General features: G+C 41.9%; 1 protein-coding gene across 1 annotated transcript; it reads left to right on the forward strand.

Moving 5' to 3' along the window:
- The first annotated feature begins 10511 nt into the window (after positions 1–10511).
- LOC147439293 (steroid 5-alpha-reductase DET2-like) lies at positions 10512–11641 on the forward strand. Its single transcript, XM_086484285.1, has one exon. It carries the CDS (start codon positions 10650–10652, stop codon positions 11487–11489), a length of 840 nt encoding a protein of 279 aa, XP_086340411.1. The 5' UTR covers positions 10512–10649; the 3' UTR covers positions 11490–11641.
- The last annotated feature ends 15589 nt before the right edge of the window (positions 11642–27230 follow it).

Genomic DNA, 27230 nt, shown 5'->3' on the forward strand with positions numbered 1-27230 from the left:
TCAATGAAGCTAACCCTAAGGTCTTTCTGCTCCATTGGTTAGCCTTGCTCTTTGACAAACCATCTCTCATTTGGGCCCCTTTACCATTGGCAGCATGTTGAGATAAATCTATAAGTGCATATCTATATCATAACCCTTGTTCCCGTTTATTCTCCCACATTAAATGATCAGTGTAATACAAGAAAATCATTTGGGCTGGTTAGATATTAGATTTTATGACATTACCTCTCTCTTGAAATCATATTCGTCTTTGACTATGAGGTAGGATAGATAAAGCCTTAGTCATTAGTCAATCTTACTTAGCGGGTAGAGGATCCCTTTTTACCCTACGACATCTTTCCAAGATGGATGACTGGTGCTTGGGAGACATAGCTGCCGCAAGCATGTCCTCTCTTTAGTCCATTTCATTCTCCCAACTAGAGTGACAAATTCTACTTGGTGTTTGAGAGACGTCGTCATCACAAACATGATTATAAGCATGCATACTATTTAAATTTGTGCACAATGAAAAAGAGAACTAGTCTTATAACACAAAAGCATTGGTCATTGAAAATAAATTTGTACATTTGCTTACTCTAATGTAGCATTGTAAGCATTGACAAGGTTCATACTATCCTTAAGCTGTATTCCTTGCATCCATCTAGCATCTTCAAAAGGATAATTTTTAAACTTAATAAGATACCGTCGGATAATCTTACCATGTTGTAGTACCTTGTCTTCATGCCGAAGGATAGCTTCGGGTTGTAAACCTCTTCTTGGTCTTCAACTTCGGGAGGGTCTTCAATAATTGGTTCACTTGGTGGCTCTTCTTTGTAGAGCTTAAGTAGGCTCACATGAAAAGAATTGTCTATGAGCAAGTGATTGAGCAACTTGAGTTGGTAAGCCGTCTCATTGATAGGCTTCAAAATTTGGAAACGACCATAGTATCTTTTTGCTAGCTTAGCATAATACTTTTGATGGCCTGTAGGATTTTTGCCCATCGTTTGCCTTAATCGAACCTTGGGAAACTTAAATAAGACCCAATCATTTTCTTTGAACATTAAGGCCCTTTTATGCTTGTCAGCAACAACTTTTTGTCTTTGTTGAGAGATGGATATAGCCTCCTTACTCTTTTGAGAATATTCTTGTAGGTCACAACTATACTCATCGGTAGCGAAGATCTTCCCATGTACTTTGAGTAGCAAGAGACTTTTAGGTCTTCCCTCAATGATTTTAAAAGGTGCTTTTCTCGTAGAAGTATGTACTATATTATTGTAGGCATATTCTACAAGAGGTAAGTCCTTTTCCCATTGTGAGTGTTGATCTACTTCTATAACATAAGTCTTTAGTAGATCGAGTATCATAAGATTGGCTATCTCACTTTGGCCATCCGTTTGTCGGTGACAGGCCGAAGAGAAATTCAATCTTGTTTATAGATTTTCAAAGAGACCTTTCCAAAAATTACTGGTCATTCTAGCATCTCTATCTGACACGATGGATGTTGGTAATTCATGGTGTTTAAAATTATGTGACATGAAGAGATATGCCATTTGGTGTGCCTTAATAGTCTTTTTGACAAGAATAAAGTGTGCTTGCTTGCTAAACCTAATGACAATTGTCCATATTCCCGTATTCCCATGGATAGACATGGGTAATCCACAGATGAAATCCATGGATATACTCTCCCATGGTGAATTTGGGATAGGCAATGGCTGGAGTAATCCAGGTTGCTTCCCTCTATCATACTTGGTCTTTTGGCATACTACACATTTTGAAACATACTCTTGTATGTCCACTTTCATGGTAGGCCAATAGAAATACCTCTCTACTCCTCGGAGAGTAGGTTGAATGCCTCTATGCCCCGCATAGGGAGGAGCATGGCATTCATAAATAACTTTCTCACGAAGGGAATGGGTAACACATAGCCTATTGCCATGGGGAAGATAACCATCCTGCAAGGTAAATGGTTCCTCTCTCTTCCCCAAAGCAAGGGCTGACATTATGTCTCTAAAGTCACGGTCAGTAGCATACTCATCTATCATAGAAGATGGATCATTGTGAGTAGCTATAGACACCGCATTAACTTTTGGTCATCGTGAAAGTGCATCACCCGGCCACTTGATTATGCTTACCAGCAATGTGAGCAATATGGAAATCAAATGCGAAATAAAATTTTCCCACCTCATTTGTTTGTCAAAAAGCTTGGTTTGCGTCATGAAATACTTGAGACTTTGGTGGTCGGTTCGTAGAATAAATGGAGTCCCCAATAAGTAGTGCTTCCATGTGTCTAGGATATGTAGAATAGCTAAAAGCTCTTTCTCATAAATGCCCAAGACTCGTTCATTTGTATTGACTTAATGTTCTTCTTAGTTAAGTCATGCAGTGGTTTTGCTATTTAAGAGAATTTTGTTGTGAAGCGTCTATAGTATGCGCACATAGCAATAAAGCTTCTTAGCTCTTCTAGATTCCTTGGATTAGGCCATGCTTTTATCACCTCTAACTTTGATGGATCCATATGGATACCATCTTGAGAGATAATATGAACTAGGTATTGAATCTCTTTTGGTTGAGAAAAAGCTTGTTCTCCCTCAATGCTTGAAAAATCACTTGGAGATCTTGCTTATGTTCCTCCAAAGACTTGGAGTAGATGATGATATCATCAATGAACACTCTAGTGAATTTGCGGTAGGGTCTAAAAATTTTCTCCATTACACGATTGAACATGGCCAGTGCATTAGTCAAGCCAAAAGGCATGATTAAATATTCATAAATACCAAACGTTGTACGAAATGCACTCTTTAGGATATCTTCATCCACTATCCTTATTTGATGATAGCCACTTTTAAGGTCAATCTTGCTAAAGTAGGTAGAGCCTTATAGCTTATCAAAGAGATCTTCTACCCGAGGCATGGGAAATCTATTTTTTGTAGTGATATGATTTAGTGCTCGATAGTCCATACACATATGGTATGTACTAAAAGGACTGGAGAACAAAAGGGAGAGGAGCTAGGCCTCACCATCCCTTTTTCTACCAATTCTTGTACTTGCCTCATGACCTCCTCTTGTTGAGCTTGAGAAACTCGATTTAGTGCTCGATAGTCCATACACCTATGGTATGTACTAAAAGGACTGGAGAACAAAAGGGAGAGGAGCTAGGCCTCACCATCCCTTTGTCTACCAATTCTTGTACTTGCCTCATGACCTCCTCTTGTTGAGCTTGAGAAACTCGATAAGGAGGCTTGTTAGGCGGTGAGCTTCCATGAAGGAGCTCAATGCGATGGTCATCATCCCCTCGTTTTGGAGGTAAGTCCATAGGTATATCATCGATGAACACATCTTGGAATCCTTTTAGAAAATTAGACAAGTCTAACTCTTCTTGATTCCTACCATTTACACTTGAGGAAATGTTAGGATATTTTAGAGACTCTTTGACAAAAATCATGTACGCAGAAACAGAGCTCTTCATTAATTTATCAAAAGCAGGAGATTTACAAGTGGTATAGAACGATCACACTTGCAAAGCAGGGTTGCGCATAGCTCGCTGCAACCTAGTAACGAGATAATTGACAAACATGGGGGACATCATCATTAGCACCTTCAAGTGCAAAATCAAAGCTATCAATGTTCATTCCACTCTCTTGGTTATTATCAGCCATGTTAACAAAATTTGTGTACGTACTTAGTGTATGCTTTGGCAATTCAAAACCTTAGTTGACATTCCTCTTAGCCTTTGAAAATCGGCTCTTAAATATCTACACCCACAACTCGAAGTGGTTAATTATAGAGAGTAGTGGAGTCGGCCTAAAATTGCAGAGTTCCCGAGGGCTAGCTCCTTTCAGACACTTCTTATGGCTCAATAATGGTAAATCCGTAGTCAAGTCTAAAAAGAATCCATTATTAAGTCCAAAGCTCCCAAGGTGTGCACCATATCCCACATAGTGGGCTCAATAAAACCGATAATAGATCCCAGTCCCACTTACCTTAATATAATTAACAAAATCAACCATTTATAGGCTACTTAAGGACCTCTATTCTTAAGCAGGAAAAGTGAAACCAAATGCTCTGATACCAATGTAATGGAATTGGCCGATTAACTTTGAGAGTAGCGGAAATTAGAGAAGTACTTTTATGAAATTACTTTGTGAGCATAGTGGGTGAACTTAATTGATGGTAGCAACATAAACACAGCAGTTAGTTAACTTGGCATTAACAATACTTTTGCAAGAGAGAGAGAGAGAGTTTAGAGAACATGACAATAGTTGAGGACCGGATCTATGTGGATCCGATCCCCCCTTTAATAGGCATTTGTATTATACTTTCTCCCATCAAGAGAGACTTGTTACAATACAATCTTTGTGTTCCTTGTGACCTAGGTGATGCAATGAAGATGGAAAACTTCATGCATCACGAGCATAACATAAAATTTGTGGAAAGCATTAATCATACCAAGCCTCAGTCCCAAGACCTCAAACACGTTCGAAGGTGGAGAGAGATAGCAAGGAGTGAGGGTAGGGAAGAGGAAGAAGAAACATTTCATAGGAGAAATAATTAGTTCCTCACTTATCATCACTCTTCTTGCTAGCATACATAATAGCATAGTAATGAAGATGGAGAAGATGGCAAGCTTAAACATTGAAGCATGTCTCTTGGTTGGATTTGCGTTCCATAGCCAAGAGTGTTGGTGTAGGCTCTCAACCTCTCTACTTGCTTGGAGAAGGAGAGGGAGCTCTTGCACTTTGCACACTACACAATGAGTGTGTGTATGTGTGTGTGTGTGGGAGAGTATACCCTCAAGCAGGCCCCCTACTTGCTTTGGTCGACCGAGCCCCCCTTGTAGCTCATGCTTGAAGCTCATTGGACCCCTCCAGGCCTAGCCAATCACAAGCAAGAGTCATACCAAGCAACAAGGGTAGCCCTCGGACAAGTTTCCCCCTTTCCCCTTTGAAAGAGAGGGCTTGATAAATGCTAAAACAATTAATTAAATTAACTAATTTATCATTGGACCCCTTGGGTGTCCAACCAATAGGCTTTTGGCACACCATGCGGGCAACCTAGCTAGGGGCTTGACATGTGTCCTACTTGCCTCTTGGGCAAGGGTCGCCCTTTGGGAGAGAGAGTGGTCAAGAAACCACCCCCCCTTCTTGCATGGCTCGCCCCCTCCTTGTAGGGGTTTGCTTTGACTTTTGTACCTCAAGCCCCTCAACCTTGGGCCTAGTTCTCACCACAAGCTTGTCCCTTAAGCCCTTCAAGCTTGGGTTGGGTTCCCACCTCAAGTACAACCCTAGCATCTCAAGCATGACAAGCACCTCAAGCATCTCAATCATCAAGCACTTCAAGCATCTCAGTCATCAGGCATGACAAGCACCTCAAGCTTGGGCCGGGTTCCCACCTCAAGCACAGCCCTAGCTTACCTAGGTCAAAGGGCATTTAACACTAACTATCGGATGTCTTCAATGAAGATAACCCTAAGGTCCTTATGCTCCATTGGTTAGCCTTGCTCTTTGACAGACCATCTCTCATTTGGGATCCTTTACCATTGGCTCCGTGTTGAGATAGTTCTATAAGAACATGTCTTTATCCTAACCCTTGTTCCCGTTTATTCTCCCACATTAAATGATCATTTTAATATGAGAAAATCATTTGGGTTGGTTAGATATTAGATTTTATGACAAAGCTAGCAAACCATGAGAGTGGAAATTCCAAAATAGTAGCCAAATTCAAGAGGTAGCATGTGTATGTATGTTTCCATAGCCACAATAACAAGCAATTCTGTAAACATTGTCATGTGCTTGCGGTGCATTGATTGCAACCTTTTGCGTGTGTTCTAGAGAGAGAGAGAGAGAGACAGAGAGAGATATTCGAGGACTTATGTCTATTGAGGTGGCAGGGTTCACAAGAGGGAAAGATTACCAGGTGCATTATCTTCATAAGCTGATAGCCACAAAAAGCATAGAAAGTGTGTGCACAACTTGACATCAATATGTAGGCTATTTTAGATGGCTATCAAGAAGCAAGATGTTGTAATGACTAGAGTGAGCATGTTTGTTTTCCACCTTTGTTGTAGGCCATGCCATCTTTGTGGCACTGTGAAGTAGTCGTGAGTTTTCCACTTTTGCACTTGTGAGGTTCCCAAAATGTAGCCATGCATAACGTTCTTGAGAAGTTTGTGTGCTTTCCACGAAGGTACCGGACCTTTGGCTATGAGAGATTGGGAGGAGGTAGCAAAGACTTCACTCAATGAAGTGTGGTGTTTGGTTGTGAACACTTAAAGTGCAGCCATAGAAGACTCTCTCACACCCACTCATGTACACATAGAACTTTCAAAACAAAACATCCAACCTGTGTGAGATTCCCAAAAGGTAGCCATGCATAACATTCTTGAGAAATTGGTGTGCTTGCCAAGAATGTACCGGGCCTCTCGCTATGAGAGATTGTGAGAAGGTAGCAAATAATTCACTCAATGAAGTGTGGTGCTTGGTGGTGAACACTTAAGGTCAGCCATAGAAGACTCTCTCTCACCCACTCATGTACACATAGAACTCTCAAAATAAAACGAAGATGAAAACATCCAAGCTTTGACCACATCTAATCAAGGGTAAGATGAAAGGATTTACCGATGCATTGATAGCGGCTAACCTTTGTCTTTCAAACAATTCCTAAATTGTTCTTTGAAAGTGTAATTCCGTGCTCACAATGATGTATATATTTTGCATAGCGATTGGAATGAGTTGTGTAATATAATCAAGAAAGACTCACCTTCTAGAGAAAAATAAATATGTGCACATCGAATGAGTCAGAATAATCTACGAGTGGTACAATAATGGGGAGTGGAGAAAGAATAATTTCTTGTAGTCTTTCAGGTCCAAAAAGAAATACAATTCTTTGTTGAAAATGAACTTTTGGACTTTAACACACATTAACCCTAAGAGATTGCACAAAATGGAAAGGATGAAAATAAACATTGTGTGGGTTATTCATTTAAAAAAATATAAGCATAAAGAAAAGGATCTAGTTATGGCTGGGAGCTAGGATGTGAGGAAGATAGAGATAGAATCTATAAATAGATTGATATGTGGGTAGAGAGGGAGATAGATGGAGAGGCAGAACAACAACAAATGTAGAGAGTAACGCCTTACACGATATGCCCACAAGTACATTGTTGATTTTTCGCGCTAGCAGCCTTTGACACCTTCTTAAATCAGTCAAAACCCTTCATTGATGAGTAAAGTATGTGTACACTAGATAATCATAGGCTTGCCAAAATATGTGTGTGCTTGTCAATTTAGCTAGAGCTTTTCCAAGGCATACATAGACGTTCGTTCTCTCTATTCTTACTCCCTCCCACTAACATCACTTCACTCCCTAACTCTTGATTAATCTACAAGGGAGAAGAGGGTTCTTCATATAGATGTGGAGAACCCTCAAGAGTTCCAATGGATGCAATGTGAATAGGGGATGAGGAGTGTTGAAAATGATCTGCTCTTTTGTGGTATGGACAGGCAGACTTGGGTCCACCATTTTGATCATATCTCCTCAGTCATAACTCTAGAAATTATGAAAAAGATTAATGCATATATTTCGACTCCCGAGCTACAACATTTGTGAAGAACACATTTTCAAAATTGGATGGCAAGTGGACGCCAAAATTTTCACAAAAACATGTTATTTTTCTCTCTGTAAAAGTCTTCAAGTGTGCCTCTTTGCATTAAACTTCCTTATGGCTTCAAAGATACACACATCGTGGTGAATGTAAGCACGACGTTGAACCTTGAATTTTCTTATGGCTCCAAGAATACACACATCATGGTGCATATAAGCATGATCATGATCTTTGAATAGAGTGTCCAAGAGTTTGTATGTATCTCAATAGATAATCAATATTAATTTTAAGTAAAAAATAAAATATGATAAAAAGAAAGATTAAGATAAATATAGCATAATCATGATAGCTATAGGATCTAGAAATGAGATAAAATTAGATAAATAAAACTCACAACGAGGATTAAGTATTTTTATCCATGTAAACTTCCAAAGTAAACTTTAGAAAGTTACTTTGAAGTTTATAACACACATATACGTTCTGAGATTTTGGCTAATGTTTGATAGATTTGTCTCAAACTTTTGGTGGTAATGTGACATACACAAAATCTTAATTTTTCAATCCTTAACAATGTGTGTGTGTGTGTTAAGTTTCCAAAATATATAAAAGAGACCTTGAATCATACAAGCTAAATCCATGATGTTCCAATTTGGTTGAGATTTGAAATCCTCAAGTAAGGTGCCCCAATGGGTTGTTTTGAAATCTCACTCCATGTACGAATCATGGTAGACATTTGGCAGTAGGAGGAGCATGAGACTAGTATCGAGGTTGGCTTAGTTGTCATTTTCACTTGAGTTGTTTGGGCATCCTTGCTCGTTTTCGTTTTTATTAGCTAGAATCTTTCAAGACTCTTCCACCGACAATGCTCGCAGCATCGCAACCATACAACATTTTACCACCAGTACCAGGGTCCAGGAATCATCCTACTTTGCTTCACAACAACTTCTCTCCTACATGAAGGAAGGCATTTGTCAACCCAGGCATGAGGAAAACAAACGTCTTCATTAGACAAAGCGTGTTCAATCTTATATATATAAATTAAAAAGACATATTTATGCTCCAAGTAGTTGCAAATCCTTACATCCACAATGGATGCTACTCCTCTTTCGATCATCCTTTGCCACCGTGGATTGTTCATCCTTCCACCGTGGCTTCCACATGGGCTCCCAATGCACAATGTGTAGTGTCGACACAACACGTAGAGTACAGGAGTTGTGCAGGCACTGTCTAGTGGATATATGTGTTGCCAGATCAGTCAGAACTCTCTTGCCTTGATCCGTTTGTATCAACCAAGGGCCACACGAAACCATAGGCAGTACTGTCTTGAGTTGTAGGGAGTCAAAACCGTAGCCCTCCCAAGGAAAAAGGACAGACACGGGTCAGATGGCTATTAGTAGGACACACTGTTGTGTGCTATGAGATTCAGATGCTCCATAGTAAGAGAGAGAGAGAGAGAGAGAGAGAGAGAGAGAGAGAGAGAGAGAGAGAGAGAGAGAGAGAGAGAAAGAGACTTGCTTGCATAATCTAATTGATCAAAGCAAGTATCTCTCTCTCTCTCACTCACTCACACACACGCACATCTAGCACTTCTCTTTGTTTCTTCCCTCTGACCTTGTCCCTCTTTATCTCATAAATAATTCGCCTGATCTCAACGGAAGCAAGTTGTGGTTGAGGCTCACATCGTCCACAAGCACCTGTAGATAGTATTGCAGTCGGCTCTAAGAAACCCTAGCACACGAATAGGGTGGTTCCACCCCAATCTCTCATCTCCCTTATCTGCATGTGTGCATCTATCATCGGAATGCATGTGCCTATAGTAGACCACTTAACTCACAGTTAGGGTCCATATTCAATGATGCAAGTGTTACTGCATGTCCGCCCACCCTTGCTCTCACCTTCTTCTCCATCTATTCTTTGTCCCCCCCCCTTTTCTCTTCTATCGTCCTTCATGTGTGTTGCAGTTTAGCAAAGCTGCCAACCTCAAGTTTCTTTTGCGCATAATAGAAATTATTGCTAGTTATTATGTAGACTCTTTGATCACAACTATATGCTCATGTAGGAGGTTGAGGAGCTGTGCAAACAGTGAATTATAGGCAAGCAAGTTGCGTAGAGGGTGGCTAGCCTGCAACAATAGCTCAAGACAATGTAGCCAAGGTGGTCAGAGTCCAGAGACACATGAGCAGCGTGGGCAGTTGAAGGTCTATGTAGATATAATTGCTGGTGGAATTTTGAGACATGAGGAGGGCAATGGGAGGAACATGCTTGCAAGAGGGTAAAGAAAGCCTGCATCAAGCGGTGGGCAGTATCGCTGCCGGAGGCGGCGGGAGTCTACTCGTACTTATTAACTCTAATCCCAGCCGGGTAATTCCATCTCAGAATTCACTTAAGGAATTTCTCCACCACATTCTATTCCTCGTGGCAAGCCACCGTGAGAATCCCATTCACACCTTATTAAAATTGTCCCCGCACATTCAAGGAGATTGTGCTACGAAAAGGGCTTTTGAAAATTTTAATATTTGGACAGCTCTGTTGTAACTTTGAATGGCGGGACAAGCGATGCGCTTCTCTTCTTCTTCTTCTTCTTCTTCTTCTGCTTTGAGTCTCTCTCTCTCTCTCTCTCTCTCTCTCTCCCCATGATGCATGTGGGTGCAGTGGAACTCTAGGGTTAGTTTTGATGGATACAGAGAAGGTACGTCTTCATCAAGGTGCGATTTACTCTGATACAGCTATGGAGCATAGCTTTCTAAAGCCAACAGAAGGTTATGGGCAATGGTTTGCTTTGTGATCTGGACCGCAAACCTACTAGTCGCCATTATAAGTACAGCGTGCTTTCAATTGCTTCATCTGCTCAAAGCTTGCACTTCCATGTCGCAAAGCTCCACCTGCAGACAAGGATTAGATTGATAGAGAGACTATGGGGTGAGCCTTTGTGTGTGTGTGTGTGTGTGTGTGTGTGTGAGAGAGAGAGAGAGAGAGAGAGAGAGAGAGAGAGAGAGAGGTCTTCCTCTCGTGGATGCATTTGTAGCCACATACACTATGGCTGTTGCTTGACCATCAAGAAGAGCAGAGCATGGGCGATGAATTATTCTTCAATGTCTCCTTGTGGTGGGGGTTCGCGGTGGCACCATGCCTCTGGTGGATGTGGAGAGAGAGGGCAGTCCCTTACGGCAGACATCACACAGGTGCACCCGACATCCCAGGGGCGCCCTTGTTACCCTTACTTCATGTAGTGCTGCCTGCTCGCGTTGCCTGGTTCCTCATGGAATGCCCTCCCCTGCTCTTCACACCTCCACTATTTACCCTCGGCCGCTTTGCCTCCTTTCCGGTGCCCCGCGTCCTTGCACTCATCTTCCTCCTGCACTACGGACATCGCACTCTAATATATCCATTGCGCATGCGTCCCTCGTTCACGCGCAATTTCCCCATCGTTGTCCTCCTCAGTGGTTTCCTCTTCAACGTGTATAATGCATACATACAAGCATGGTCGCTTGCTCATTTCACCTTCTACCCCTCGACATGGCTTTCCTCTTTCAGGTTTCTCCTTGGCTTATCGCTCTTTGCATCTGGTATGATAATCAACATCTGGGCTGATTCTACACTCATGTCTCTGAGGAAACCTGTGCAATTAAGAAAAGGGGTTGCTTCCGCAAACGCCCAAGAGAATTCGTTGAAGTTGTACATCATTCCGAGAGGAGGTCTTTTTGAGCTTGTTTCATGTCCAAATTACTTTGGAGAGATCTTGGAATGGTTGGGCTGGGCCATTGCAACATGGTCTTTTGCAGGGCTTGTGTTTTTTGTACTGACTGTGTGCAATTTGTCACCTCGTGCGGTTGCCCATCATCGGTGGTACATGAGGAACTTTGCTAGCTACCCGCAGACACGCAAGGCCCTCATCCCCTTTGTGTTTTGATAAAGAGGTCACAGAAACTGTTGAAGCAGCCATATTGCAGGCAGGATTGATATTGCAGATGTGGATTGTTGGGTTCATGTATGGCTCGCAATCTATTGTATCTAGGCTTCATTTCAACATGCGTCATATCGTCGTATTGACGTTCCCGTGCAAACAAGTTGTTCCTTTCGTTGAAATCATTGGGTTCAAAACTTCTGTATATCAACATCTTTTGAAATGATTCCCGACGTGCATGTCAGGTGTCAGCCACTTGTTCAAGCTCAAGTGTGGAAATGTGCGACGGTCAAATGAGGGCTTTTCAAGACAGGACTTTCAGGTTGTCAGCGGTTAGAATGGCAGGCCTTTCAGTTTTCATATGCTGTCATTGAGTACTGTCTCTTTCATGGTTGCTTTTTTGAAAATTTGATTAGCAATTTAGCATCACAGAAGATTTTACTGCACCAAGTGCAGTGAAAAGAGATGGTAAAATATCGCAATCTTTGACAGGCAGTGTGTGAAAAGTGTGTCTTAGCTTATGGGACTGGCATGGCGGCCACCGGTAGGAAATACAAAAGGGCCAGATCAGACGAAAAGGGTTAATGCCCCATTGCCCCTAGATAGTTTTTGATAAGCAAAGTAATAAATTGACATTGTGAAAGGGGTATGGTAAAAAATTTGAAGCTTCCTGATGATCAGAGAAGCATGAAAGGTATTAGTACTTGATGTGCAAAAGGTGTGATCGATCTATCGTGGTCGAGGAGAGATAGTTGGGGGCAATTTTCTTGTCAAAGAAATACTGTGCTCTGTGGATCATAGCCTGGTGTTATTAGTTTAGATTTCCAGGATTTGATTCAAAAAATGCGAGGGATTGTATTTTCTTACGTCGAGAATTGGGCTACAAATGCCGGTGAATATGCCCGATTATCGCATACATTCTGGTTGTCTCAATTTAGACCTGAGAAAATTAGGGGCAAAGAAATGGTTTTTTCAAGCATTGGTAATGTGGACAGAGTAGAGTCCTTGATGATGGGAGGGTGAAGCACAGTCAACCTCAGATAGCTGCGGTTGAATGGGACTTGTCATGCCTGTGCTTGTGCTGTCCATCTTTTTCCGTGGATGTTGTGGTGGTTAGTTTTTTGTCTTTTCCTTGTTGTACTACTAGATTTGGGTCTTGACTCTTTCTATTTCACACTTGAGCGGTTGAAAAAACAAGAGTACAATTGTACTGGCGCCCCACACTTCTGTGGTGTCAGCTCATTTCTCTTTCTGGCCAGATCTTCTCCAGAGTCGTATCTGGTCGTCAGTGCCTGCTATTAAATCTGCATATCTCATTAATCTACCCAATTCCCATCGACTGCCCAATACTCTTCACTTTTTTAGTTTTCACTCTTTTCTATCAAATGACATGAGTAGTTCCTGGTCCTCCCAATTTTGCTTGAGGGTTTATTAACTGAAATCTCAGAAGATCCCTTGAGTTGAGCCAAAGAGTAAAAGGTGAGCTTTGGCAGCTGGCACGTGAGCATGAAGGGGTGTCGCGCGAAGTTGGGGATCTGTTTTGCGTGCGAAAACAGAGATAGTGCCACCCGGTTGTTGGTTATACACGGTGCATAGGGATCAAAGGCGGCGGCTAGATCTCCATCTCTCTCTCTCTCTCTCTCTCTCTCTCTCTCTCTCTCTCTCTCTCGTTTTCACTTTGCAGGTGTCTTGTCTCTTTGCATTGCACGACAGAAAGTTGCAGTGGGAGGTGCGATGGGCAAGATGTGAGTGTGATGGCTGCGTAGAGCAATATGTGGGCAATTGATAGGATGAAGGCAGGGAGAGACTAGCGAATATGGAAGAAGCTGATGACTTGAGGGCTCGGAAGAACTTGGGGGCAACACCATAGCAAGAGTTGCAGGGGAATATGGACAATAAGGATCAAGGTGACGATGCTTGTGCCATGGCATTGGCAAAGGATGTAACAGCAGGCTGAGGCCAACGTGTTTGCTGCGATGGTGTGTTCGACCTGACGCATGAATGGGCATGGCAAGATTTTCCTTGGTGTGCTTCCCTGCATTGCGACAACTGCGAGCCATGGTCGAGTAAAGAGAAGGTGCAGTCAGCGAGGACTAGGTGAGGCAGGGACGGCGAGCGGAGGAGAAGGAGCACGGTGCAACTAAAATTGCAGGAGGGAGGCATGGGCGAGGTAGGGGAATCATCGACAACACTGCAGACTGAGCGATGCATCAAGGCAGGTTCCGAAGACGAACTGTCCACGCAAGAATGGGCTCCAGATTGCTTTTGCTTCAAATTGAAAGATTCTTTAGAAAGATTCTAAAAGATTCTTTAGAATCGAATCATACAAATAATGAGTTTGTGTACAAGTTAGACCCGACTATGCCCCATCCACACTATATCTTGCACCGGTTCGATGTCTTTGTTTCCACTCGCCGTCGTCGATCCCATGGCTGGAGCTTCATTTAATGCTTCGTGCCCTTTGGTCCTCAGAGCTTCATTTAATGCTCCGTGCCCTTTAGTGCTGAGGATTGGCTTGTCTCAAAAGGGATCTTCGGTTGAGAGCAGTTTAGCCGTTCGATGCGCACTTGTAAATTTCGGAAGCTTTCTATATTCGAGTCTAAGAGTAAATTTGGGTAGGCTCGTAAATTCGGGTGATTTTGCACGCATTGCAATGTCTTGAACCTATAGCCTCCATATGGCAAGCCAAAACTATGTTCACATCCAATTATTGAACTGGGATTTGGGTGAGGGCAGATTGGTAAATTAGAGGCACCTGATTGAGCAGCCCATGATCTATGCGCACCTTGATTTTTGCCTTTACCCTTATGTACTCATGCCATATAGTGTTGAGGTTGTGCCTCTTCCCCTCCCATAACATACAAGTGCTTGAGTATAACGAGATCATTTGGTGCAGTGCCCTTGCTCATTGGTTGACCACTCTTGAGAGTGAGAAGCTTGAAGTACTTTCCCTTTTCATCTCTATACGAGTATACACCCTTACCAAGTGAAGCAATGGGATTCCATTGATATTGACTTGCTAGCATGTGCATGCATTTGTGATCGTTCTTTTTGGACAATATTTGGTATTAGTTTTGCGGCATTAGGCTTTGATGTTGTTGCTTAAGGTTAGAAGTGTGAATAATGAGAGGCCTTAGAGGGGATGGATGTAACCTAAGAGGACTTTCTTAGCGAAGTTTATATGTAGACTTCCCCTGTCCTATTTAGCTCTATATTATCATCAATGGGTAGAGTCACTCTAGCGATTAAATCTACATCTTACACTCTCTTTGTAGAGGAATAACATGTGGAATAACATTCCCCTTCTTACATTTGACATTATCTTGGATGATCGGAGGGTTATCAGGTTCTACTAAGCTTTCCCAATTTACAACTTGATTGTGGGTGCTTGGTGGGCTTAATTCTCTCTTTTGAGGCTCATGCAGTGGTTGCACTTGCCAAAGTCAAATTTTCTAATCTAAGAACTCTTTTAGCTTATATTGGCTCTGTGTGACTGCAAATACAGAGAATCAAGTCTTGTCCACAATTATGTCTTTGTGGTGTGACAACTCGATGGAGGTCCAAGCATTCAAGTATATCATTGCTCTAAGTGATTGGGTATTGATGGAGCTTGATTCTTGGCATAAGAGGAGGGCTTAGCTTCTCATCCACCTTCCTTACCACTTGGAACTTGAATCCACATTCATGTTGGTATCTATAATCCAGAGGTGGATTATTAAACACTAATCTAGTTTTTAGCATTTGATCATTGTCGTCTAAGGTCGTGTCATTCTTTCAGTTCTTAGCACTATTCTCTTTTTGCAAGGGATGTTCATGAGCTTTTTCTCCAAATCATGACATTTCTAACTCATTGGGTGCTTCAATGGGGCTGCACTAAGCTCTAAGGTTGAGTAGTTTTTAGCACTTTGTTGACAAATTCTACCTTAGTTTCAATTGGTGGGGTTTATTGTGACTGTTTTTTACTTTTCAACTCTATCCCACTCTAGGGTAGGATTATTCTCGAGAGCGTATAACATCACTAAGGCGTAATTGTCAATATTTATGGGTGCCCTACGTGGATTATGCCTGTATTGGTCAGTCTTGGTTCTTGTGAATTGATTCTTCGATATCATAGGCATCTCATTTTCAAAGCTAGGTTAGGGCTTGACTAAGGTATATGGGGTCTTGTTGATCATGCTCCATCCATACCTTTGGATTGTGTGTTGTGGTGTGCTCCAAGCCTTGATAGTAATTAACGCTTGACTGGGATTTGGGTTTTGGGACTCTCTACGGTAAGATTTATCATGCTCAATAAAATGGTAGACCAAACCCTGATTGGCATGATACAACTGCACTATAGTTGGATGCTCCGTCAATCTTGAATAGGTGCTACTCAAGATTTTATCAATGTTGACATTTGTGCTATCCTTAAGTAGTAAGGATTTGGTACTTGTCATGTCTTTATAGAAATTTGGTTTGGCATTCACAATTGGCTACACATGTTTCAATAGGGTCAAAGTGTTGAACTCTAGGTTACTTGTCATGTCTTTGTAGAAATTTGGATTGGCATTTGCAAGTGGTTGCACATGTGTCAATAGGTTCAAAGTATTGAGCTCTAGGTTGTGTTCGCTCTTTATGCAAACATGATCGTTAAAATCCACATAACAAGCTTCATATCCAAAGGAAGCCATATTGCTGCAACGAATTGTGCTTGCTTTAGTGGCATATGGTTATGGACATTAGAAGAAACCTGGACTCTTCGGGCCTTTTAGTTCTAGAAAGAGAGTGGTGGTTGACCAACGAGAAAGAGGCTTACGTTACATTGAAAATCGGAATTTTGGAGCCAAACTCGTCAAGAAAAAACAAAAAAATAATATTTTTTCTCTTCAAATTATACAATGTCACACTTTCAAAGCATAAATGCCATAAGGCATACTAACTCTGTACCGACGAATTTCAGAACTTGCATTGAAGTCTCTAGTATCTCTGTTCCCGCCCAAATATTGCTTTGAGTAGCTCTACTTTCCTCTCAAAATTGTCTTTCCTTTTTCATATTTGTGCTAACTCTACCGTGTGTTCTAGTGCACACCATGACTACCTCTCTAAGGCCTAAAACTACAATTAACTTTGTTAGAAGTTTTAACAGTTATACTATAGATGATTAGGCATGGATACCATCTAGATTAACTATCGGAAGTTGGATACAATTGCAGACGAGGAGGAAGAGGAGGCAACACAATGATTTCGTGGAGGCTTTCAAGGGAAAAGTTCAAGAGTTTGAAGTGTGTGCACAAAGCAAGTGAGTGAAAGAGGTCCTCATACAACATGCTTTCCAACATGCAGACTTAAGGTTGCAAACATCTCCTCCTAGTCTTCCAGGACATCCACCCAACTATATGTTATTTTGAGCATATCTCATTTAGTGCATGATTATTGTAGATGGCTGAGAAAGTTTTGCTAAGTGGGAACACTCTCTTATGAGACGGGCAGTGAATCAGTCAGTAATTACCATGGTAAATCCAAGGCATATAAATAGGGCCCATTACATTGTAATCGGGTTACCATAATCGTGAGCATAATCGGGTTAGCATTTTGGTGGCATTTGTACTTGAGTTGTCAATCATTAGCAGTTGTTGTCGGATGTACTCTATCTTTCTGTTTATAAGCCACATCATACTCATTGTAATCTTTCATCTGTAATTCCAATCACGGTAGTATATTCCAGTTACACTTACTTTGTATTCAGTACTCTGAGTTTGAATCTGAATCTGAATATTATTCTCAGTACATAGTCTGGTTCTTATTCCAGTAGATATATTCCAGTTCAGTTTCTATTCCTCTGTCCAGTCTACTATCTAAACTAATACATCACCAATAGCTGAAATCTTCTAACACTGAAATTAGCTATCTCAAGAGATCAACTCCAATTCCATTTTGGCGATCACGGTGGCTAGAGCTGAAGCTCGTTGACTGAAATACTCTTCTCCCAATTGGAAGTTTTCAGTTACAGCAATGGCACCAAAACCCAGTCGTGGCTGGAAATCCACCATCCGTGTTGATCCTATTCCTGAGGACTCGGGAAGAGAGTCTGACCCTAAGCAAGAGAGGTTGACTGACACTTAGGCTTAGGAGGAGCATAGTCAGGCTGATGAGATGCAGGACTCACAACATTCCAGTCACTCTAGACGCAGACGGGCAGAAAGGGAAGCACGAAAAGCCAAGAGTTCTCGATCCAGGCAGGGGGATGAGGGTACCAAGGGAAGTAAAGGCAGTCACTACACTTCTAGCAGACAGCAGGCTAGAGAGGACACTAAAACAGAGACAGAAACATATATTGATTGGGATGCCGATACTGACAACTATAAAAAGACTCCCAAGCGCCGTTCTGAATCTAAGAAGAGAAGCGGCAGAACCAATGGTAATCGGAATGATTAACATCGTCCCTGCAAATTTCTTTTCCAGTATTCAAGGGAGGCAAGAAGGATGATCCAGACGTTCACATACAGGCTTTTGAGCAGTATGCTGAGCTGAAGAATATTGATGAGGATGATTGGGGGGAATACTTTCCGCAAACCTTGAAGGAGGCAGCGAGAAAGTGGTACTACCATTATCCCGCTTGTTAGCTTAGATCCTACAACAAACTACTTAAAGCCTTCAGACTGGTGTATTCCGACAACAGAGGTGATGAAGATATCCTCTGTGAGCTGGATAAGATCAAGCAGTGGAATCTGTCAGTTCGAAGTTATGTGGAAAAAATCAAGGAGCTAACCAGGCAGTTATTACAGGAACCGCCATCCGAGAAGCGATTGCGTGCATGGTTTCTGAATGGTTTTCAAAGCAAAAAGCTTAGGGAGCAGGAGGTACCACCTCCAACCAAGAAATTCAATGATCTAGTACAACGGGCACTGAAGCTGGAACAACAGGCCAAGAAGAAAAAGAGCCATAAAAAGAGAAGATCCAGTAGCAGTAACTCTGCTACTGAGAGTTCTGATTCCAGTGAAGTGTTCAGCAGCTCTGAAAGAAGCTCTAACGAACGGTCCAAGGATAAGTCAAAGAAGGGATCCTGGACTAAGAAGATTGAAGAGATGGCTAGGCAGATTGCGGAGATTAGCCACACCAGACAACCAGTTCGGAAGATGGAGACTTGGTGTTCGAAATGCAAATCCAAGGACCAGATCCAACGAGTACCCACAATGTACTTATTGTAAGGCCTTTGGTCATTTATGGAACAATTGTGGTATCAGGATTCATCACTTTAAGAAGGGCAAAGACATGTCAGTGGTAGCCTATACTGAACCAGTGAAAGTAGAACCCGCCAAAGCTTCTCACGAGGAAAGACCAGGTACCAGTGGTACTGGTCAAGGACGCAGCCGATTCCAAGCGGGTACGGGCCGAGGCAGAGGGCATGGCAACTTCCAGAGCCGGAGTTTGAATTGCTACACTTGTGGGAAGTACGGGCATTTCGCGGCTCAATGCCTAGACGCACCTGCACCTACTGCTACTGAGGCTAAGGCACCAGAGCCAGTCCCAGTATGGGCAGTCACAAGAAGCAAAGGCGTGGTAATTGAAGAAAAACCAGTCATTGTTGGCAGCCGCAAATGGGCTCAACAAAGAGAGATTTGGAAGGCAGGGTAAAGAAAAGGTGGTAGATGAATGGCAAGAGCAGAGAGAACTAGCGGCTAAAATCACAGAGGATTTAGCCAAGAAGTTGCCAGAGCAGCCAGAAAGTTCTGAAGCCCGAGTCATACAGAAGATACCAGCCCAATCAACTGAGAAAGATTAGTCAATACCGGGCATATCTAAGACCATGCTGGCTGCGGTACAAGGAATGGCTGGTGAACTGGGAGTTGATGGAAGGATTGGAAGCACTGCAAGGGAGGAATGGCAGTGTGAAGATACAACCAATTCTTTGAGCTCTGACAACCAGTGTGATAAAGAGAAAGAAGAAATCCATGTTAAAATCTGTGATAGCATTCAGAAGCTGATTGTGGAGCTGGAAGATATCAGAAAAACCTTGCCTGAAGTGGCAAACTTCATCAGATAGCGCAGGAAAGCTGAAGCGGAGGCCAGAATAGTGGACCTGACGGCCGTTCGAGATGATGAAGTCCCGCTCATTAAGGTGGACTACAAGGTTCGAAAGCAATGGGAACCTCTTTCAAGTGTTATCTTGGATGAAGGAGAAGGAGTCAATATAATGGGAGTCCATCTCGAGCAGAGAATGGGCATCACGAATCTAAAGCCAACACCATTTAAAGTGCGAATGGAAGATCACAGAGTAGTACAAGCTATGGGCATGATTGAAAATATGCAGATAAGAGTAGGCAGGGAAAAATTTAAAGCCAGCTTCTTAGTTCTAGATGTGCAAGGGGCATATGGGATGCTGCTAGGGCGCTCATGGTTGAGAACAACACATGTTGTTCATGACTATGCAAATCAAACTTTAACCATAGAAGGGGCCAGCGGAGCAGAATTCAGATCCAGACGAACAATACTCGGAGCTGGAGAAAAGAGCTGAGGCCGAAGGAATTATGCCAGAAGTACAAGGCAAAGAAGATCGAAAGAATGTTAGTAGCTCTAAACATATTTCCTTTAGCAGAGATTGACTTGAATGCAGTTTTACTAAATAAAGAGCAGGCCAACAAGAAGAAAAAGCAATTCCCAAATCAGTTTACTGAAATCAACACAGGGGAAAGATCAGTTCAGTTAATTGGGAGGCTGGAGGAATCAGTTGACACTGGCATGGTAGAGGAGCCAGTACATTCTGAAGAACACATAGTGGATCAGAATGCTGATTCAGAACTGAATGGGCCATCCTGGGATTATGCTGAGGAATCGACCAAGCGAAAAGGAGGCGGGCCTAATTGGTTGCTTCCAGACAACCAAGAAGTGGAAGAATGGAACCTAGGCTCGGAGGATAGTCCTAGGATGATCAAGGTCAATAAGCATCTCAATCCTATAATGAAGGAAAAGGCACGCAGGATGTTCCAGAACTACAAAGACGTATTTGCCTCGGAACACACAGACCTGAAAGGGGTGGATCCTGAAGTATGTCAGCACAGGATACCGTTGAAGCCAGATGCTCGGCCAATACGACTACAAAGATACCAAATGAACCCCAACTATGCTAAGAAGGTCAAAGAGGAGATTGACAATCTTCTCAAGGCTGGGTTCATCACAGAGGTGGCCAGTAGCGATTGGCTGTTTCCCATAGTCGTAGTTACCAAGAAAAATGGGAATTGAGAGTTTGTGTTGACTATAGGAAACTCAACGCCCAAACTATCAAATCCATTTCCATTGCCTTTTACTGACATGCTGCTTGATGAGATCCAAGTATACACCCTTACCAAGTGTACACCCTAACTGACATCTCTATACGAGTATACACCCTTACCAAGTGAAACAATGGGATTCCATTGATATTGACTTGCTAGCATGTGCATGCATTTGTGATCGTTCTTTGTGGACAATATTTGGTACTAGTTTTGAGGCATTAGGCTTTGGTGTTGTTTGCTTAAGGTTAGAAGTGTGAATAATGAAAGGCCTTAGAAGGGATGGATGTAACCTAAGAGGACTTTCTTAGAGAAGTTTATATGTAGACTTCCCCTTTCCTATTTAGCTCTATATTTGCATCAATGGGTAGAGTCACTCTAAGGGATTAAATCTACATCTTACACTCTCTTTGTAGAGGAATTACATGTGGAATAAATAACACTCCCCTTCTTACATTTGACATTATCTTGGATGTTCGGAGGGTTGTCAGGTTCTACTAAGCTTTCCCAATTTACAACTTGATTGTGGGTACTTGGTGGGCTTAAATCTCTCTTTTGAGGCTCATGCAGTGGTTGCACTTGCCAAAGTCAAATTTTCTAATCTAAGAACTCTTTTAGCCTATATTGGCTTTGTGACTGCAAATACAGAAAATCAAGTCTTGTCCACAATGATGTTAAGAGGCGGAAGTTAAAAATAGACCCGGTGGCCTCTACACCAAGACTATGCACAATGGCCTCATCATGGGGGATACACAATAGGGGCACCACCTAGCAAGGTATGCGGCTAGGACGCATACATATACACAATGAAGCATGCCATGGAAAACAATTTCAAGATCCACGCCCAAATGTGGAATGGGGTGGTCGGAGAATAAGGTGAGAGGAGTGGTGAATGAGTGAGAATGGGCTCGCTACTCGTGCATGTTAGTAAGGAAGATAATGAGGTAGGGGAAACTTGCGAGTATGCTCACTTATCATACAAGAGGTGGCGAATCCGCACACCTCAAGATGGAAGTAGCAAGATGATAGGAATATGAGAGGGAGAGAGAGAGAGAGAGAGAGAGTGTGTATGGTGGCGAATCCGCACACCTTTACATAAGCAAAAAAAAAAAGGCAAGGAACAAGCATATACCATACTCACAATGAGATGTATCCAAAGCGACACAAAGTATGGCACCAAGATGGAGTGTGTTGATTGCTTGCAAAAGATGAATACAATAGGTAGCGTATGGCAGGAAAATGAGAAGGGGACAAGATGGTAGGAGGCATAATGGAGAGATGGGAGTTGATGGCGAGGAATATCATGAGTGTGTCCACCCTTCTTCTTCTTGAAATTGTGCCTTCAACCCTTAATTACAAGTGGTGTGGAGGTGTGGTGCTCATCTTTTGTGCATGGTGATGGTGTTGTGATTATGTGATTAGGGTTCATGCTACAAGCATGTAGCACAAGAGTGTGTATGGATAGGTGTGTGTGTGTGTATGTGTGTGTGTGTGTGTTTGTGTTCCCTTTTAAGTGAGCTCTCATGGCCTCCTTATATAGGGAAGGAGGAGAGGATTTAGCAATATTTCTATTTGAGGTGAATGTCCCACTTTGGTGACTAGGTGGGGTGCATGTGACTGTGGCTCCCATCTTGTCTCCTCATTATTTAAAATACTAGAGTCAATAGAGAGAGAAGATGAGAGAATGTGGGGAGGATGTAGAGGATAGGAGATATTTACAATAGTCTAGCTTTGGCTAGACATAAGCTTATTAGGGAGAGAAGAGAGAGGTAAGAAATTTACAAGAGAGATTGTCAAAGGTGGATAGTTGTTGATGAGGATGGATCCTCCAAAAATGGTGATAGAATCACTTTAGACTTGCCAAGACCTCATTAAAAGAGCCTTGTCTCTTGTAATCATGCTTGAAGACTTGTAGAACCATAGCCATTCTAGAGGAAAGAAAATTGGGGATGGCCTGTGTCACCATTACACGAGAAAACTGGGGTCCACTACAAAAATCATATCTCCGTGTTCATAACTCCAAAAATTCTGAAAAAAATTGAGCTAAAAGTTGAGATCACGAGCTACATCTTTCATGTTGAACGCTCCTTCAGATTCGGGGTTCTTCTCTACTTAAAAAATTCAGCCAAATAATATATTATTTGTGGCTGCAAAAGTCTTTTGGTGGTCCCCTTTGAGTGGACTTCTCTCTTGCCTTCAAGTGTAAGCTCCTTCATGTGTATGAAAACATGACCTAGAGTTTTGAAAAGATTGGCAATCATTTAGATGGAGGTATTATTGAAATTTGAAAGTGGGGTTGAGGTTTGAAAATGAAAACTAGTGAATAAAATATTTGGTAGGGTGGAATAATATACATACATGAAAAATATATTAGAAAATACTAAAATATATAATGTAATTTAGAATATATATATTTAATATTTAAGGTCAAAAGAGATATCAACAAAGAAAGCTTACTTATTTAAGCTACATCGTGATTGATTAGCATAAGTTTTATTTATTTAATAAAGACTAAAACTTTTGTGAAAAAAAAGGGAAGAAAAATTAAAAGTAACTTATATAATAGGAAATATTTTGGTAAAAGGGCAAAGATATATGGGGGGTTCCCATGCATGGAAAAGCTTGCCTCATTAGCCCTCCTCCGAAGGCTAGAGGTATTCATGCCTCTAGTGTTGTACTTGATTCTTCTTCAATTGAGGTGGAGGAGTCTCCCTCCTCAGGGATTTCCATCATAGGTGCTTGATCAAACCTCAAAAAGTACTGCTTGAACCTCCATCCATTGACACGTGTTTTGTGGAGCTTACCATCTGCATCCATCAATCGGTAACTGCCATTGGTGTAGCGCTTTCTAATGACAAATGGCCCCTCCCATCTGGGTGAAAAAATTTTATCCTTCCTAGTGTCAAACCTGTTATCATACCGTAGGACCAACATACCTTTCTTGAGACCTTTTGCCCTAAGCCCCTTGTTGAAGGTAAGTCGACGTTGCTCTGCATGTGCTGCATAATAGTTGATAGCATCTTCTCTGTCTAGTTGAAGCCTCTCTAGATCAAGAATGTGGTTGTGGAGATGAGCATTAGGACGTCCCACCTACCCAGCTAGCACCCTGAGACTAGCCAATTGTACTTCAATGGGTAAAATGGCTTCCTTACCAAACACCAAGTGATATGGTGTGAACCCAAGGGATGTGCGAAATGAAGTGCGATAAGCCCAAAGTGCAGCCATAAGATGCTTGTCCCAATCACTTTTGTGATTGTTTACATGTTTAGTGATGATCTTGCAGATCATACCATTTACCTTTTCCACCAAACCATTGCATTGTGGGTAGTAGGGAGTTGAATGTCGTCGTGAGATACCTAACTTCTCCATTAGCTCTCCTACAAGGTCTCCTCTAAAACCTGGTCCCCTGTCATAAATTATTTCAAGAGGAGTGCCAAAACGGCAACAAATGTTTTCAAATACGAACTTAGCCACTTCCTTAGCTATAATCCGGGTGGTGCAACCGCTTCAGCCCACCTGGTCATGTAGTCCACACCCATGATGATATAAATTTACCTGATTGGCTCCTTGGCAAAGGCCCAATAGCATCAATTCCCCATTTCTCAAATGGTCCATATGAGATTATAGGAGTCTGTGGCTCATATGTGAGCCTCCTATCCCCTGCCTTTTGACATTCCTTGCATGTTTTACACCAATGATGCACATCCCTATGTAGACTAGGCCATACAAACCCGGCTTGTAGAATCTTTCTACTAGTGATGTCAAGTGCAAAGTGTCCTCCGCAAACACCATCATGGCAACTTGAAATGATTTCAGTGATCTCTCTAGAGAGAGGTACACGCCTAAGAATTTGATCCTTACCCTTGCAGTAGAGGTCGTCATTGATAAGGCGGTATTTTGTTGCCTTGCGCACAAGCCACTGCTTTTGGCCCTTAGTAAGATCCTTAGGACACTCTCCTGTGTCCAAGAAACTCATGATGTCAGGCATAGCATCGCTACCTTGGAAGAGAGGCAGCTTCAATTTGATAGCACCCACCACTGAAACATCTTGCAGCTTCTCTCTAGCTAGAGCATCTGCTTCTTGATTTTCTGCTCGAGGGACATGATGTAATCGTACAACTTGAAATTTCCCTAAAAGTTCCTTGACTTTGCGCAAATGCCCTAGCAAGCTATGATTTTTACAAGCCCAAGTTCCTTGTATTTGTTTTATTAAAAGCATGGCATCACCAAATACATTTAACCGTTGAATGCCCTGTGTCACACACCACTCTAACCCAAGAGTTAAGGCTGCATATTCTGCCTCATTGTTAGAGTGAGAATACAAGAGATTCCCAATGGAGAAAACATTATCCCCTTGCTCGTTGAAGATGACAATGCCTGCTGCAGCTTTGTCCAATTTCCTCTTGTAGGCTCCATCAAAGAAAAGAGAGTGAGCCTCCTCTACCTTAGGGACTTCCAGCACAGGTGTAATATCTTGATCATTTGGCTTTATCTTTAGCTTCTTTTCATAGTGGCGATGAGTGAGAATACCTCCTAGATTGGCCCTTGTGGAGTTCTCCACTTGCATTGTGTAGTCAAAGAACTCTTTTAGCCTATATTGGCTTTGTGACTACAAATATAGAAAATCAAGTATTGTCCACAATGATGTTAAGAGGCGGAAGTTAAAAATAGACCCGGTGGCCTCTACACCAAGACTATGCACAATGGCCTCATCATGGGGGATACACAATAGGGGCACCACCTAGCAAGGTATGCGGCTAGGACGCATACATATACACAATGAAGCATGCCATGGAAAACAATTTCAAGATCCACGCCCAAATGTGGAATGGGGTGGTCGGAGAATAAGGTGAGAGGAGTGGTGAATGAGTGAGAATGGGCTCGCTACTCGTGCATGTTAGTAAGGAAGATAATGAGGTAGGGAAAACTTACGAGTATGCTCACTTATCATACAAGAGGTGGCGAATCCGCACACCTCAAGATGGAAGTAGCAAGATGATAGGAATATGAGAGGGAGAGAGAGAGAGAGTGTGTGTATGGTGGCGAATCCGCACACCTTTACATAAGCAAAAAAAAAAAGGCAAGGAACAAGCATATACCATACTCACAATGAGATGTATCCAAAGCGACACAAAGTATGGCACCAAGATGGAGTGTGTTGATTGCTTGCAAAAGATGAATACAATAGGTAGCGTATGGCAGGAAAATGAGAAGGGGACAAGATGGTAGGAGGCATAATGGAGAGATGGGAGTTGATGGCGAGGAATATCATGAGTGTGTCCACCCTTCTTCTTCTTGAAATTGTGCCTTCAACCCTTAATTACAAGTGGTGTGGAGGTGTGGTGCTCATCTTTTGTGCATGGTGATGGTGTTGTGATTATGTGATTAGGGTTCATGCTACAAGCATGTAGCACAAGAGTGTGTATGTATAGGTGTGTGTGTGTGTGTGTGTGTGCGTGTGTGTGTGTGTGTGTTTGTGTTCCCTTTTAAGTGAGCTCTCATGGCCTCCTTATATAGGGAAGGAGGAGAGGATTTAGCAATATTTCTATTTGAGGTGAGTGTCCCACTTTGGTGACTAGGAAAATGGGGTGCATGTGACTGTGGCTCCCATCTTGTCTCCTCATTATTTAAAATACTAGAGTCAATAGAGAGAGAAGATGAGAGAATGTGGGGAGGATGTAGAGGATAGGAGATATTTACAATAGTCTAGCTTTGGCTAGACATAAGCTTATTAGGGAGAGAAGAGAGAGGTAAGAAATTTACAAGAGAGATTGTCAAAGGTGGATAGTTGTTGATGAGGATGGATCCTCCAAAAATGGTGATAGAATCACTCTAGACTTGCCAAGACCTCATTAAAAGAGCCTTGTCTCTTGTAATCATGCTTGAAGACTTGTAGAACCATAGCCATTCTAGAGGGAAGAAAATTGGGGATGGCCTGTGTCACCATTACACGAGAAAACTGGGGTCCACTACAAAAATTATATCTCCGTGTTCATAACTCCAAAAATTCTGAAAAAAATTGAGCTAAAAGTTGAGATCACGAGCTACATCTTTCATGTTGATCGCTTCTTCAGATTCGGGGTTCTTCTCTACTTTAAAAAATTCAGCCAAATAATGATTATTTGTGGCTGCAAAAGTCTTTTGGTGATCCCCTTTGAGTGGACTTCTCTCTTGCCTTCAAGTGTAAGCTCCTTCATGTGTATGAAAACATGACCTAGAGTTTTGAAAAGATTGGCAATCATCTAGATGGAGGTATTAATGAAATTTGAAAGTGGGGTTGAGGTTTGAAAATGAAAACTAGTGAATAAAATATTTGATAGGGTGGAATAATATACATACATGAAAAATATATTAGAAAATACTAAAATATATAATGTAATTTAAAATATATATATTTAATATTTAAGGTCAAAAGAGATATCAACAAAGAAAGCTTACTTATTTAATCTACATCGTGATTGATTAGCATAAGTCTTATTTATTTAATAAACGCTAAAAC

This window comes from Adiantum capillus-veneris, chromosome 16, assembly GCF_014529385.1.
Source record: "Adiantum capillus-veneris isolate H3 chromosome 16, ASM1452938v2, whole genome shotgun sequence".
Taxonomy (NCBI): domain Eukaryota; kingdom Viridiplantae; phylum Streptophyta; class Polypodiopsida; order Polypodiales; family Pteridaceae; genus Adiantum; species Adiantum capillus-veneris.

Coding starts and splice junctions, on each gene's coding strand:
- LOC147439293 (XM_086484285.1), top strand. CDS start 10,650: ATGGGCGATGAATTATTCTTCAATGTCTCCTTGTGGTGGGGGTTCGCG.